Raw genomic sequence first — 15,320 nt, 5'->3', positions numbered from 1 at the left:
TGCCCATAACCTAACTTTAAAAAACTGCTTAGTCAATTGCAGTAGGTCATAAGCACCTATTGAGTATTACACACACACACACACACACACACACACACACACACACACACACACACACACACACACACTTCATTTATTTCTTTCCACTCTGTTTATTGGGAATTTGACTTAGCTCCAGGTGATTTTAAAGGTTGTTGCCAAGTCCATGCTTATCAAGTGCAGAACATGTTTGCCTATTGTTGATGTTGACCAGCACTCTGCCTCCCTGACTCTCTTTCCACAGCTAAGATCAAAGGAAAAAAAGGAAAGGAAAGAGAAATTCTTGGCCAGGTTGCATTCACACAGTGTCAGCACCAAGCTTGGAAGAAGGTAACCATGCTTTGCAGCTCTACACCTTGACATTTAACTTTATATATCTGAGTGTGAGTACTGGGATTCGGACTTTCAGGAAACTTTATACAACACGGTTTCCGGCAACAGGTGACTCTCATTTTTCAAGAGTACAATGAACCCAGGAAAATTCCAAAGTTGCTTATAATCCCTAAGTTTAGTGCGCTAACAAGAAGAACAGACTATGGCTACAGAGACTCCTCAGACCCACCAGGGACTGAACAACCGACTTAGGAGGAATGAGGCAAGCAAGAACGGAAGCCCAGAGGTAAAATCTGGGAGTGAGACACAGAGTCCCAGGGAGCTGACTCTCCATCCCACTTTGAATTAGTATATTCCCACTCTGAAAATTGACCCATATGAGCTTCCCTAAGACTTCCATAACTGCGAAGATTTTTGTTCAGATTGAAGAGAACAGAGAGGGTAGTTCTGGCTTCTTCCCTTCCTTATAGATTCTTGATTTTACTGGAGACTGAAATGAAAAAAAAATTTAAAGAGTATCCTAAGATATACAAATTGTACTGTAGTCACCCTGTCACATTATCTTAGTGTTTATCATGTCCTTGGGGGTAGTTTTATCATGCTATTGTCTGAGCAGGAAGTGCTACTATGCAAATGATGGGAGCACATACCTATGAGAAAGATGGCCTCTGCATTCGACTTTCCATATTGCTGCTCCAGGAATTTAGGCATGAAGGTAAACGTACCGACAAATACGTTGATCTGTATCACACTTGTAAGAACGAAAAGCATGTAAATTGGGTTGCAGATCAGGCTCTTCATGAACGGCAAGAAATCTGAAACAAGGGAGTGTAGAGACTGTCAAGCTAACTTGCCCTTGCATTTTGTGTCCAGTGCTTTCCCAAAATCTTCTCACAGATCCTGTGCGGTAGCACAAATACATTTGACAAATCATTAGCCCTTGGGGATAAAGTTCTATATCATACTTTAAGTCCCTTGGGGAAGTTAGTGACACAACTGGCTACAAAAGAACCAGAACCCGATTGTGTCGGTCAAGCAAAAGTATAAGAAGATAGAATTGTGTCTTTGGCCATACATTTTCATTTCTTTTTCTCTCCTTTCCCTCTATTAGTATCCTACATTCACTAGAAGTGACTAGTCTGTTCTCTGGAATCTATAAGGGACATGCTTTGATGAAGTTTGAATTCAGACACTGATGCTATCACTCCTTTATGCAAAAAACAGAAAGTGTAGGAAGGCTCCAAGAATCATGTTGTAGTGCAGACAACCTCAGCATCTTGCCAGACTTCTTGGCAGAACAAGCATCAAAAGCACCTAGTGATACTTTTAAACATCTCAATAGGAAGGTCTTACTGTAAAGAATGCCAACCATTTGGTGTATATCAGGAACCTCACAACTCTTCTCTGTTTAAGAAGCCGAAAGTCACGTTTGTAGCCTGTCTCTAGTGATTGGATTGGATCTTATTGAAGAAAATTTGGCTGAAATTCACACTTAGCAGTATTTTTCATTTTCATGCCTTCATGGGTTTTGTCTTGATTTCTAATTTTAGAAATAGTCAGAGCACTTTAATGAGAAAAAAAGTGGACTCTAGTGCTAAAATCCATCTTTATGAGTGAGATGGTGGCAGTCAGAACTCCCGAGAGCTTTTGAACTCAATCTTGTTTGTTGACTCCCCTGTCCTTCTAAATGAGTCTCCACAGTGCTCGGTTACTTTCTGTGTGTCTTCTTCTCTGCTCAGCTCTGTCCTATCTTTGAAATCGTGTTGATCTGGCAGATGACAAAGTCACATAGAGGAGTGAGTATTGGCCCTTCAGGAGAATTGATAACATGATCATGATTCTAAGAATTGTTCAAGTCCCTGCAGTGGCTCCTACTGTGACTGGACCCACAGCCATGGTCTGTAGCATTCAGGGAAGACCTGTGACTACTCAGCGTACATAGGTGTGTAGGCTGTGAGTGGTGGACCACATAGCAATGTCATCAATGAAGTGCCAGGACACTCTGTTGTCCCACCGTAGCTTCTCACAGAGCCATCTCCACTCTGCATCATAGGTTGGTAATATCCCCACTTGTTTAAAACAGTCTGTTCTAAGGGACCAATTCTCCTGAAAACTGTCACACACCTTCAAAGGTAGATGATTATGTCATCTGTCATGATTCCTCTTGAAGTCATCTTGATAGTCAGTCTTGACTTCAAGCATGCTCACAGCTAAACTAACATTTTTCTTATCAAACCGGCTTTTCTTTGCCTTTATGTTTAGCTTGAATCTATGATTATTAATATTTTTAACTTGATTATTATTTCTTGTAGAATAGACATTTGAAACAGATGGGTAAATCTGTTTCTTCACTGAGTGCTCAGATTGACATGAAATTTTCATAAAGTCTAATGTAAGGTAAGTCAGGTTTCCTATCATGTCAATTGTTGCCAAGTGGTAGCTGTGGAAGAAGTTCATCACAGCTGATTAGGGACGATTAGTGACAAGCTACCTTAACTCAGCACAGTGTGACAAGTGCCCACTAACCACAGACCAGTTAAACCAAATAGAGTTTAAAGATTTCCTGTTTGCCTTTAGTGATTCCACGTTTTTCCTCCTTGGCTCTTTCTCTGTGCTTCTCTTCTCTGCCATTTTTAGTCTCATCCACATTGTCCTCTGGTCCTTCCTTTGGGAGAGTTTTGGGAAAAAAAAAGAAGGGGATGCTAGTGAGGAAATTCACTCCTGCACAGATCAGAAAGCCAATCCACCAGGCACCGACCCAGCGTGTGTCAGCAGGAGTTATGGTCAGGTCGTCTGTAAAGAAATGTAGATATTGTATTAGCTTGCATAATTCCTTTCTCTCTTAACTGAAGAAAATTATTAATATCCATAAATTCATCTAAACATAAAATTTGTACATCACTATTCACTATTCACACATTTGTTCTTGTTTGTGCCTTGAATTTGTTATCTTTTATGTCTTCCTCCCAAATTCTGGGATTACAAACATCTAACACACTACTGGACTAGTTCTTACTTGTAGAAAATCAATTTGGTGAAGTTAAAATTATAAGAAGAGAAGGTTCTAGAGCACTACATGGAAAAAATAGTTGAACTTACATTAAAAAAAAGACATATTTAAGAAAATAGCTTTAACCTGATATATTCCTGTCTCAAAGCATCACAGTGGGTGAGGAAGGGCCAGGAGAAACAGTTCAGGGGCCAAGAGGTAGTAATGCTTTTGTAGAGGTCCTGAGTTCTCTGGAACTCACAACTTCCTGTAACTATGATTTCAAGAGATCTGACACCCTCTCTGACTTCATCAGGCAACCTCTTTTTCCACACCAATACATAAATAAAAATAATTAAACAAAATACCTGATATCCTATTATTTTTTGGTTTTGTATATTCATTAGAAAACTATTTGGAGGAGGAGGTGGGCTTGGGAGCAGGAGGCATGAGGTGGGGAGAAGATGGAGAGAGACGGTGTAGGGAGAGACAACTGGATTGGGTGGAGTATCTGTGGGACAAGGTAGAAACTAGGACAATGAAAACTCCCAGAACAATGAAAACTCCCAGGAATCTATGAGAGTGATCCTAGCTAAGGTGTCTATAACGGGGGAGGGGGCAGTATGTGGAACCTCAACTGGCATCTCCTATAACCAGACAATACTTCTAATAGAGGACACAAATCAAGCCACAAAACCTTAGACTCACAATTTGTCCTGCTTACAAGATGTGCAGGGGTAAAAGATGGGGCAGAATTTGAGAGAATGGCCAAGTAATGACTTGCCCATCTTGACAGCCATGCTAGGAGAGGGCGTGCACCCTTGAAACTACTAATGATATTCTGCTATACTTGCAGACAGGAGCCTAGCATAACTGAGAGGCTTCACCCAGCAATGGATGGAAACAGATGCAGAGACCCACAGCCAAACATTCTGTGGAGATAGAAGAATACTGTGGAAGAGGGGTAGGAATGGCCAAAAACACAACAAGAAAACCTACAGAACCAACTAATCTGGGGCCCATAAAGCCTCATAGAGACTGAAGTGCCCAGCAGAGAGCATGCAGGGACTGACCCAGGCCCTCTGCACATATGTAACACGTGTGCAGTACAGTATTCGTGTGGGAGCTCCTAATGCAGGGGCAGGGCCATCTCTGGCTACGTTGCCTGCCCTTGGATCCCTTTGCCTAACTGAGATGCCTTGTCTATCCTCAACAGCCTTACTGAAACTTGATATTCCAAAGCTGGATGAAATACATGGGGAGGAACTCCCCTCTTCTTAGGAGAAGGTGAGGATGGGTGAAGGGGAGGTTTGAGAGGGAGGTGAGAGGGAATGACTGGAAAGAGAGGAGGGAGAGAAAGCTGCTCTTGGAATGTAAAGTAAATAAATAATAAAACTAACGAAAATACCTAATTTTATTTATCAGTATGTGGTGAGACATTTTACAACAGTAAATGATATTTTTATGTCTGTCATGTGGAAACTTTATAAATTGGTGTCCAGTACATAACTGACATATCTGTTTTGTTATCCACAGTGACTGTCTCATTGAAACTAACCTTTGTAAGTAACATTTTTAAACCAAAACTGTGCCTAAAATGTGGCTGGAGAATGGATTTTGCCACAGAAGGTGGCATTTTATCCTTACTCCTCTTCCCTTAGGTCTGCCATCTGTAAGTAGTGTTTACCTAACTGACAATCAAAGGAAACAGTGGCATAGCATTCCTGAACATTCTCCCATACTCTAGGGCCTGGACTGTATAAATAAATTGCATTGTGTTGTTACCTGTGTTCACAGAACCAATGTCTACATAAATCCTTGCACAGAAAGATCCCAATAAAAGTGCCATTATTGGGCCGAATACCTTTCCCATTTCTAAAATCCCTGGAAGTAAACAAAGACAAACATTTATATAAGTACACATGAGTTTTCATGCACAAAAGCCTTGAGATTGAATAATTTATAATCTTAGATTTCCTTTTCTTCTTTTTAAGAGCTTGGTCTATCAAATGCAATAGGCTAGGCAAGAGCTCTACTACTGAGCTACATACTCCACTACCTCAGATATTTTTACATATTCAACACATAAAGAAATTAAACTTTGTATCAATATTACATGTACATGTATATGCTATATGTACATATATATGTTACATGAATATGCACTGGTTTCTATAACTATTGAGAAAGAAGATGATCCTATTGTTTCAATATTGAAAGTTCCCAGAAGACGATATGTTTCAGAGTTGCTTCTCAGGATGGCTCCACTGCAGCTGGTAGAACTTTTCCTCTGTAGGGCATGGTGCTTGGTCTTTAGGTCACCTGGAGTAGATTCAAGGCCTCTTCCATGTTTTGTTTTGCTTTCCCATCACAGGATGAATAGTTTTACTACACTCATCCTTACACCATAATAAGCTGCCTCATGAGAAGCCTCCAAACTACACAGTCCAGGGACACAGACTAAAACCTCTGAAGATATGAGTCAAATGAATCCATCATCTCTGGAATTTATTAAAGGGAAAGAAAGTTGACTGACATGGAAGCCTCATTACTTAAAGCCACATTCCAAATTCTCTTTTCTGCTGAGTTAAAGGCAAGGCTGTACTCTCACAGGCAGTCCCATCAGAGCTATGATGTGAGAAACGCCCTTTGATGTTCCCACAGCTGTGTTTTCAAGTGTCCCTTTGATGGTTATCTTTCGTTGTCAACTTCACACACCATAAAATCACCTGTGAGGAGAATCTTAATAAAGTACTGTCTACCCTGGGTTTACATATGGAAATACCAGTAGAAGATTTTTTAATAAGGAAATTGATGGTAGAACACCCAGCCCACGGTGGGCAGCACCATTCCCTCGTCAGGGAGTCCTGAACTGTGGAAGAATGGAAGAAACAGCTGAGCACAACCATGCAAGCAAAGCATATCATGCACTCACTCTCTCTACTCTTGTGGGTGTGACCAGTTGCTTCAAGCTCCTGTTAATGCAACTACTTTGTTGTGATGGAATTGTAAGCCAAATGAGCCCCTTTCCTCCAAAGTTGCATTTTCTCATAGTAACAAAAACTGAAATAACCACAGTTTCTAAATGAATGTGTGCTTTAATGAATTTCTTTTAATGCATCCTCATCATGAGGCTCCACCCTTGGAACTTCTTCCATGGAAAGAATGTGTCTCCACTACAGCTCTTTTCTTTCATATTATCCTGGTCTTCATTCTTATCTTAATTATTTTACTTTTCTTGGTTCGTTCTAACCACACTTTGTTTCTTTGAAACCACCTCCAACATCTCCCAAATTATCTGCAGTTCACAGTCTCGCCTGAGTCACCATTACTCACACAAAGCCCAGATATGAACCACTTCAACTTCCTTCCTTCTATCCACTTTAAATTTTGTCTTTTCCTTTCTCCATGGTTTTTTGGGTTAGTCTCCCTTGTTCCCTCAAACACTCCCTTCTGTTTGATGCTCTGTTGTCAGATACATAAAGAAAAGTCATGGAGGCTTTGCTTGACAAAGTTCCAAAGAGCTACAGCAGATCATCACTGCTCTTAAATATTATCTATAGCACAGGTCTAATTTTGCCTAAAAACTACTTTGAAATCTGGTTTTTTCAACTAAAACTGCCTTCCTGTTTATTTTTCAGCCCAAATGAAATTCAGACTGGAATTTTTTTCCCACAGAAAAACTTGAAAGAAAGCATTTGGTGAAAGGCTTGAGACAATGAGAGAGTTTCGGCTCTGACTACTGTGACCTCCCAGGCAGAAACTGTTTGAAAAGAAAGTTGGGACTTTGACATACAGTACCTGGTTAGATATTGTTAGCTGTAGAAAATTTAAACTTGTTTTTTAAGAATCTGCTTTGAGAGCAACAGAAAGTGGTCATGGAAGGTCATGATTTACAAATATTTTACAATAGACCACCCCTTAGCTTAGGCTTTTATAAAGATGAATAGCACACTTGTTGGTTTGGGATGGGAAGTAAGTTAAGTTTTTTTCTGTTAAGCACATTTAGTTTCAAGCTATGTTGCTATGACATTCATCTAAACACAATTGCTTTAGCCTGGGGAAACTTTGATTGAACTTTCATGAGTATTGTTTTAGAAATAATAATCAGGTCATGTTCACCATTATTGCAGTTTATATAGAAACTTTTAGATTTTTTGTTAGATTATTTTCTTGCTCTGTTGATTTTTAAATGCTCTATTGATTATAAAAGAAAAAATGGCATAATCTGTAATGAAAAAAACTGAACTTCACTTTAAATAAAATACTGGAGTTGGCCCAAGGAAGATAGCAGAAGGAAAAATAAAGTTCTCCTGAGCTAGAAGACCCTTCAGTTTTGCACCACAATTTATTTCTGGTCATCAATATTTCTTCTTAATCTCACCTCAACAATTAATTTCTCTGACAAATTGTTCACCAACAGTTGTTCCCTTTGGCCAGCTGTTCCCTGCCTGATCAATTCTCCCTGCTGCAGAACCACCAGGAATTTCTCTTCTTTCTTCCTGAAGCTGGGATCCTGTATTCAATACTTCCTACAGGATTGCCAACCTCTACTGGGCTCTTTCTTGTCCTACATTGTCTACCTGGACTCCTTGGCTCTCATTATGTTCAGACAGATGCTTTCTGATTCTAAGATGCTTTCTTGGTACAACCTGTGTATTCTATCATGAATCACTTTCTCTATTTTTGATATTTATTCTCTTAACATATTTAACATTGCTGGCCAACTTCTCTTCTGTCAGCTTCCTCCTAACACCTTCTCCAAACTATATGTTTACAGTTCATTTTGTTCCCATAGATACACCTTGTTGATTTTCCTCCTCTTACTCTACCAGTTAAATAGAACAATCCCCCAGTGTGTGGATCTACAGATTCTTAGCACTTATATGTCTTACCAAGGCAACCTCATCTCTTTTTGTTGTTGTTGTTGTTTTGGTTTTTTTTTTTTTTTTGCTTTTCAAGACAGGCTTTCTCTGTGTAGCCTTGACTGTCCTGGACTCACTTTGTAGACCAGGCTGGCCTCGAACTCACAGTGATCCGCCTGCCTCTGCCACGCCTGGCTTGCAACCTCATTTCTTATATATTTAACTTATTGTCTAACATAAATAACTCTTAGTTTTTATATGTGTCATCTATATCTATTTAACTATAGAACCATATATCTTAGTTTAATTGTTTTATGGTTATTTGATTATGTACACAGACATGTAATATCTCTAATATATATAATTATATGGTTATTCACTTTAGAAAACTATGCTATTATGTACTAAACATAAGATATACCAATCATGTATCTTATTTACCTTAATATATTTTTATGTTTAATATGTTTATATAAATAATTTGTCTCTAGATTTTTTTTGATAAAGGGATCCATATTTTAAGATCTTGTTGTAGAAAAGTGCTTGTATTTTTCTCCTTAGATGTCTGTGAAAAGATCTAAAAAGAACAAAGGAACAAAACCTATTTTTAAAATTTAATTCATCTTCATTAATCCTAAGCCTCTTGTTTTCTCTTACCCTCTTTGATTTTTGTTTTTGTTGTTGCTGTTGTTTGTTTTTCTGTCTTCATTAATTTAAAAAAATCTCATATACCAGGTGCTTACAACATTTCTTATGCTGCAATCCTTTAATACCATTCCTCCATAAAATTATTTTGTTGCTACTTAAAAATGGCAATTTTCTATGAATCATAATGTAAATTTTACTTACATTATGTGTTTCATTATGGTTTTGTATGACCCCTGTGAACACTCCACCCCCAAAAGAGTTGCCAATCATAGGTTAAAAATTGCTGCATATGCAAAATTATGGATTTATAATCAACTACAGATTGATTTACTGAAGAACATGAACACATTATTCATTATAAATTCAGATCCTTTAGGAGAAAACATAAGAAGATGGACACTAAATTTCCCCTACTCTGGAAGATGCACAGATTTTTTAAAGATAATTTCAAGGACTATTGTAGTGAAAGTTTTGGTTTCTTTTATGTAATTTTTTTTTGTTTTGGTCCCAAATGTGGAATGTGGAAATGTTTTTAGTTCATCCTCAGTTGAAAACCAACTCATGAGGGGGCACATGATCTTGGTCAGCTAAAAACAGACTAAAGAGAGGCGTGTGACCTTTGTTAGCTGAAAACAGACCCGTGAGAGACATGTGATGTTTTACTGGAAGCTGTCTTGTGAGATTGCATGTGATGTTTGCTGAAAACAGACACATAAGAGTCCATATGATGTTTTAGAAATAAGATACATAGAAGCCCACCAACAGTGAGACAATGGCATTGCTTCAGTGATCTTCACTTTGCAGAGAAAAATGTGCCAGACAGTTTCTTTTGGTACGCCAGCTGATTCTGGCCACTTAGGCTCACTGGTGCCAATTTGGCAGAGTCCAGCTGTTTCTGCTGGCTCATGCCCCTGCTGCTGATTTGTGTTGCTGGTTGGTGTTTTCTATTTTACTCTACTGCTGGTAACCTGACAAGGAAGAAGTAATTGCTCCAAGGAACTACTTCTAAAAGGTCCACAATCCCCCCATTTCCTATTAACCATCTTTGTCCTCTATATCTGGTCAGTAGGTTAGAAGAGAGGAAGAAGTATTTGAGAACCCTGAATAAAGTGGGTTTTTTGAAAAATCTAAGCCTATGGAATACACCAAGCGAATGAATCCAGATATTTGTTCAAGTGATGATAAAACCTCTCTTGGCTGCAGGGTCATACGGAAGGACACTGTACCATTAACTTCATAGAGAAGCAGGGTGCAGAGCCCTGAGTAGGAAAATAGAGCAAATGGTAAATAGAAAAACTGTTGGTATGGTGAACATGATAAAGAAGACATAACTAAAAGAGTGTTTATTAAGGCTTACACTGCAATGCTTATGAGAACATTAGTAGAGAAAACTACAGGGCCAGCCAGATTGTTCAGCAGATAAAATCACTTGTTCACCAAATATGGTCCAAGGACCCCAGTTCAATCCCCAGGCCAACTCCCAAATGCTATCTTCTCACCACCACACAGACATGCAAGTGCACATATATGCACGTGTTGCACACACACACACACACACACACACACACACACACACACACACACACACGGGGGGGGGGGGGAGAGAGAGAGAGAGAGAGAGAGAGAGAGAGAGAGAGAGAGAGAGAGAGAGAGAAAGAAAGAACAAGAAGAAGAAAGAAAGAAAGAAAGAAAAGAAAAAAGCAAAAAAAACAAAACAAAACAAAACAAAAAAACAGAAAACAAACCCCAATTATATCTAAAGAATAATTTTCAGGAAATGTTGGTGAATCTCTCAATGGTTTAGAGACAATGTGACAGCATCAAAGAACTGGTGATATAAAGACAACAGGGCTCTCTAACAGTGAGATGCTGCTTGATGAAGTGGCCTATCTGGAGCTATTTGTCAATTCCTCTATTGAACAATTTTATGACCAATAGTGCTGTAGCACTCTGCTCACTCTTTTGAATATCACAAAACATCAAAATAAATCATTGGTTTCTATTTTCCTAAGGCTGAATTTCAAACTTACCAATGTATAAAGGGGAATTTTCTGATTTGGCAAAATCTTCTATGTAGGAAATACCCAAGGGTGTGATGGGAGTTTCACCCATTCCACGAATAATGTTTCCTACCATTACATAGATCCACATTAATGATTTAATTTTTTTCGTACACTCTGCATTAAAAAAGAAAAAAAACACATGAGTATTTGACAGTCAAGTGTTACTAACAATTAATTCAAAAATTTCTGTAAATGCTTCTCAGGTCAGTGTTTTATTACAGCAACAGAAAACTAAACTAGACCAATCACATAGATGACACTGTGTCTAAATCCATCTAAGCCATTTTCCCTGTGAGACTAGCTCTGCAGTGGTGTGGGAGTGGCTGTCTTTGGCTTATTTTTTTAATACCCACTTTAAGAAAGAAAGTCTTTGGGAAAGAAAATTCTTAAAATGTATATTCAAATTCAGGTTGGAGAGTATTCTAGGTTATGAGATAACTCCCTTCCCTGAGGGAAAAAACACATTTTGCTTATTTGTCTTCCTAATAAACCCTGTGTCATAGTCAAAGCCCTTCATAAAAGAGTATTCTGTGGCCGAGTCTGTGAGCAAAAATCAATGAGAAGCACGGATCAACCTGCTGGGTCCTGCGTTGGCTTTACGGTCTGAATTCTGTTTTCCACACACAAGAAGCTGTCTGAGGACAAGTTGCTTGCAGGTGAGATCGTTGTTTCATATTCATATCTGTGTGGACACAGGAAACACTCACCATAAGGGGCTGAGTGCAAAGGGAGCATTTGCAGATTGATGATGCCTGGTTCCCTGAAAGAATGCTATCCAGAGCCAGTAAAAACTTGTTTCGTCAGCAGTCACTTCAGTCATCCTCAATAATGTGATAAGGACAGAGTTCAGTCCAGTAACCCACATGCAAACACAAATGTGACACTCATGCATATGCACACATACACACAGGTATACACATGTGTACACACACAAATAAATAAATAAATAAGTAAATAGAAACAGGAATCTGTATCACCAGGCTGGACATGCAACTCTAGATTTAAGGTCTAGAATACATGAACTAAGTATGGTGGCCCATGCCTGTTTCACTAGATTGTACACTGAGAATACAAAGGCCAAAAAGAAAGGTCATTATGTTTTTAAAACTCAGCATACTAAAAGGCTGTAGTCTCCCTTTTCCTGGCTTGTAAGCCAAGTTTCTACTTCCTTAGCAAGAGCATAGAATTCTTGCCTAGGACCATAAGTTATATATATATATATATATATATTCAAGGTAGCTGAAAAGTGGCCAGTCCTGCACAATCATCTTTCAGTCCCTACTCAATCACCTGTTGCTCATTTTTATCCTCTCTTAAATATTTTATTCCACCTTAAGTATGAATAAATAACCAAGGCCATCAAGGGAACACTCTATGACAGTGAAGCCAAGGACAAACAAAAGCTACATTTAAAGGAGCCAGAGACAATGGAGGCAGATGAAAGCCACCCAGCAAAAGACACTGAATCCTTGAGAAAATAAGATTTTCTTCAGAAGAGACATTTTAGGTAGAGAGGTGTCCTTGACAATGACAAACTTAAATATGATAATATGAGTGACAAGCCCACTCAAGAGACTGGATGACAAAGTTGTCTCCAGGAAGCACAAAGGAGAGGAGAAGACATGAAGTTACAAAACAAAGATGGCAAGATATGAAGGAAAACCATGATGCGAGTGCTGAAGTCACAGCAGCAAAAGGAGGAAGGAAGAGGAGGAGGGGAGGAAGGAAGAGATGTCAAGAGGAAAACAGTGTGAGAAACGTAACAAAACGTCCTGCCTGAGGTGGCAGAGTACTAACATGAATCATCATTCAGGCTGTGGATCTAAAAGAAAAAAGAAAAAGGAAAAAAGAAAAGAAACTGGCCACAGAGGTTAGACTACTAATTCTCATTCCAAAGCTCTCAAACTTTGAGAATGTCTTCGCAGTCTACAGGGAATTTTTCCTCTACAGCATGAATTCTGGGAGAGTAGAGGATAGGCTGCTCCTCCAGTGGGTATTTAACAGCAAGGGAGAGACAAAGGAAGGGGGTTGTGGTGGCTCGTACTTATAGTAGCAACACTTTCAAAGCTGAGCCGGGAGAATCTCCAAGAGCCTATACATAGTAAATTCCAGACAAGACTCGACTCTATAGCAAGACCCTGTCTCCAAAAGAAAAGAAAAACCAGTCTGGAGAAATGACTAAGTGGTTAAGGACACTTGTAGCTCTTGAAGAGGACTTAGATTCATTTTTCAGCACCAACATAATAGCTGACATTTTTTTCTGTAACTCCAGGCTCAGGAGATCCAACACCCTCTTCTTATCCCTGTTTGCACTAGACACACACATGGTACACACACACACACACACACACACACACACACACACACACACACACACACAAACACACCTAAAACAAATGAAAGATCTTTTTTAAAAAGAAAAGGAAAGAAGAAAGAAATAATGAAAAAGAGGAGGGGGAGACAGGAGGAAGAAGATGGTGAGGGAAAGAAGTAAAACAAATTCATAGTGAATTTTATAACAAAGAATAATGCTGGGTGGTGCTTTTAATCCCAGCACTTGGGAGGAGAGGCAGGCAGATCTCTGGAAGTTTGAGGCCAGCCTGGTCTATAAAGCAAGTCCGGGACAGGCAAGGCTACATACAGAGAAACCCTGTTTCAAACAAAAACAAGAACAACAACAAAAAAAAAAACAACAAAACAAAACAAAACAAAAACAAACTAACAAAAAACCCAAAAACAAAACAAAACAAAAAACCCAAAAACAACAAGAAAAAAGAGTATTGTATTATAGAAACAATTTTTATAGTCATGCTAATGTAAATATTACATTTTATATATGTTTTGACACAAAAAAGTACTCAGGCAAAAAGAGGAAAGAATTGAAAACTGTCCCAAAAAGCAGAAAAGGAAGTAAGAGATAAATCAACATACTTTCACATTTACAATTTTCTGTATTTTGGTAAGCATGAAAATAAAAATCAGCCTTGACATTGCTCTATTTCTTGGTGAACCAATGATTATATTAAACTATAGGCCACCTGTAACAAAAATATCAAAATATCCCTGATGAAGGACCCAGCACGAGGGTAGACAGATACAGAGAATTACTTCTTATGTTTCAACTTCTTGAAACAGGTGTCTCATGTCCCCACTTTACAAATTGACTGGATGGGACCTTAAATGGACCTGAGGCCACAAGAGTCACAAATCATACTGGCAGACCCGACACCACATCTTCTAATTTCCATATTAGCCTTCTGTGCTTTAGGGAGCATTGCTCCTCTCAGGGAAGAATTCTGGGGCTCATTTATTTTAGGTGAAAGCTGAACCTAAAATATTATCAAGGACAGGAATACTCACAGGCCCATGAGGAAATGAGGCAGAGACATTATGAAACACCCTAGGCCCATAAGTGCACATCCAACACCAATCATGATAGGTCTGTGCATTTTTCTTCCAAAATAACTCACAAATATAATCAACAAAAGGTTTCCTGGGAGGAGGAAAAAGAATACTTGTCTCAGTAAAGTATTAGCAGTTCTTAGTCAATAACCACTCCAGCATTTGGACTTAAGGGATCATTGCTTAACAACCACCTTAATATAGGGATGTGTGCTTAGAATGTTTTGTGTATTGTTTTAATATGTAAAGCAATTATGACCCTGATAGAAGGTTCTCCTCCACTCTGGAGAATATTAAACACTCTATTCAGAGTTATCTTGTTTTTGAGATTAAATACAAAACCTGGTGTCGTCCTGCCCTCTCCTGTCATGCCTACTATATGAAGAAGCAAATGGATTAAATTTTTTTTTAACTTACAATTTAAAAACACCTTTAGTACTCAGCATGGCCAAGCTGTATTTTTGCTTCTTTTGTTATGCCTTTCCTTAAACAAGGTGATACTGTTAGCAGAGAGATGAGAAGAGTCCTCATCCTCCAGCTAGTTCATAGGTCTACCCAAAATTTCATCCTTGTATTTTAGGAGAAAGCTTTGGTGTAAAGCAGGAAGCCCTGTTCTTGACAGAGAGGCCTTTGACAAACATGTTTGAGACTTGAAAGAAAAACAGGGGCCTGAAGCCACAGACCTGTCATCCCCAGCTTCTGGGAGGTCAAGAGAGGCAGACGGCAAGGTCCAAGGTGACCTGGGGTACAGAATGAGTTCAAGACCATTCTGGACAACTTAGTGAAAATTCCTGTAAAAAAATTAATTAATGGGCTGAATACAGAGTGAGAGAATGCTTGACTAGTGTGTGTGTGAGGCCCTAGATTCAATCACTAGTATTATTCACACAGAAACAAGGTTGAAAAGAACCAAATATATAAGTAAGTTCTCTACAGACTACATAAGTTTAGTTTGATGAGAATGTTTACACTGTTCATGTT

At 38.8% G+C, this 15,320-nt stretch overlaps 1 protein-coding gene across 12 annotated transcripts in view; it reads right to left on the bottom strand.

Moving 5' to 3' along the window:
• Positions 1 to 15,320, bottom strand: part of LOC311588530 (solute carrier organic anion transporter family member 1A5-like) — a 61,590-nt gene that overhangs the window by 15,928 nt on the left and 30,342 nt on the right. For all 12 annotated transcript variants that reach the window (XM_084766262.1, XM_084766263.1, XM_084766260.1 and 9 more), the window contains 6 exons: positions 14,298 to 14,430; positions 11,513 to 11,619; positions 10,905 to 11,051; positions 5,147 to 5,245; positions 2,944 to 3,165; positions 1,023 to 1,187 (listed from right to left, as the gene is read on the bottom strand). In XM_084766262.1, the coding sequence (XP_084622388.1) occupies positions 1,023 to 1,187; positions 2,944 to 3,165; positions 5,147 to 5,245; positions 10,905 to 11,051; positions 11,513 to 11,619; positions 14,298 to 14,430 (873 nt within the window). The remainder of the gene's footprint in view (positions 1 to 1,022; positions 1,188 to 2,943; positions 3,166 to 5,146; positions 5,246 to 10,904; positions 11,052 to 11,512; positions 11,620 to 14,297; positions 14,431 to 15,320) is intronic.

This window comes from Acomys minous (genome assembly GCF_964271855.1).
Source record: "Acomys minous genome assembly, chromosome: 17".
In the NCBI taxonomy this organism is placed as follows: domain Eukaryota; kingdom Metazoa; phylum Chordata; class Mammalia; order Rodentia; family Muridae; genus Acomys; species Acomys minous.
This window is presented reverse-complemented; position numbering and strand designations above follow the sequence as displayed.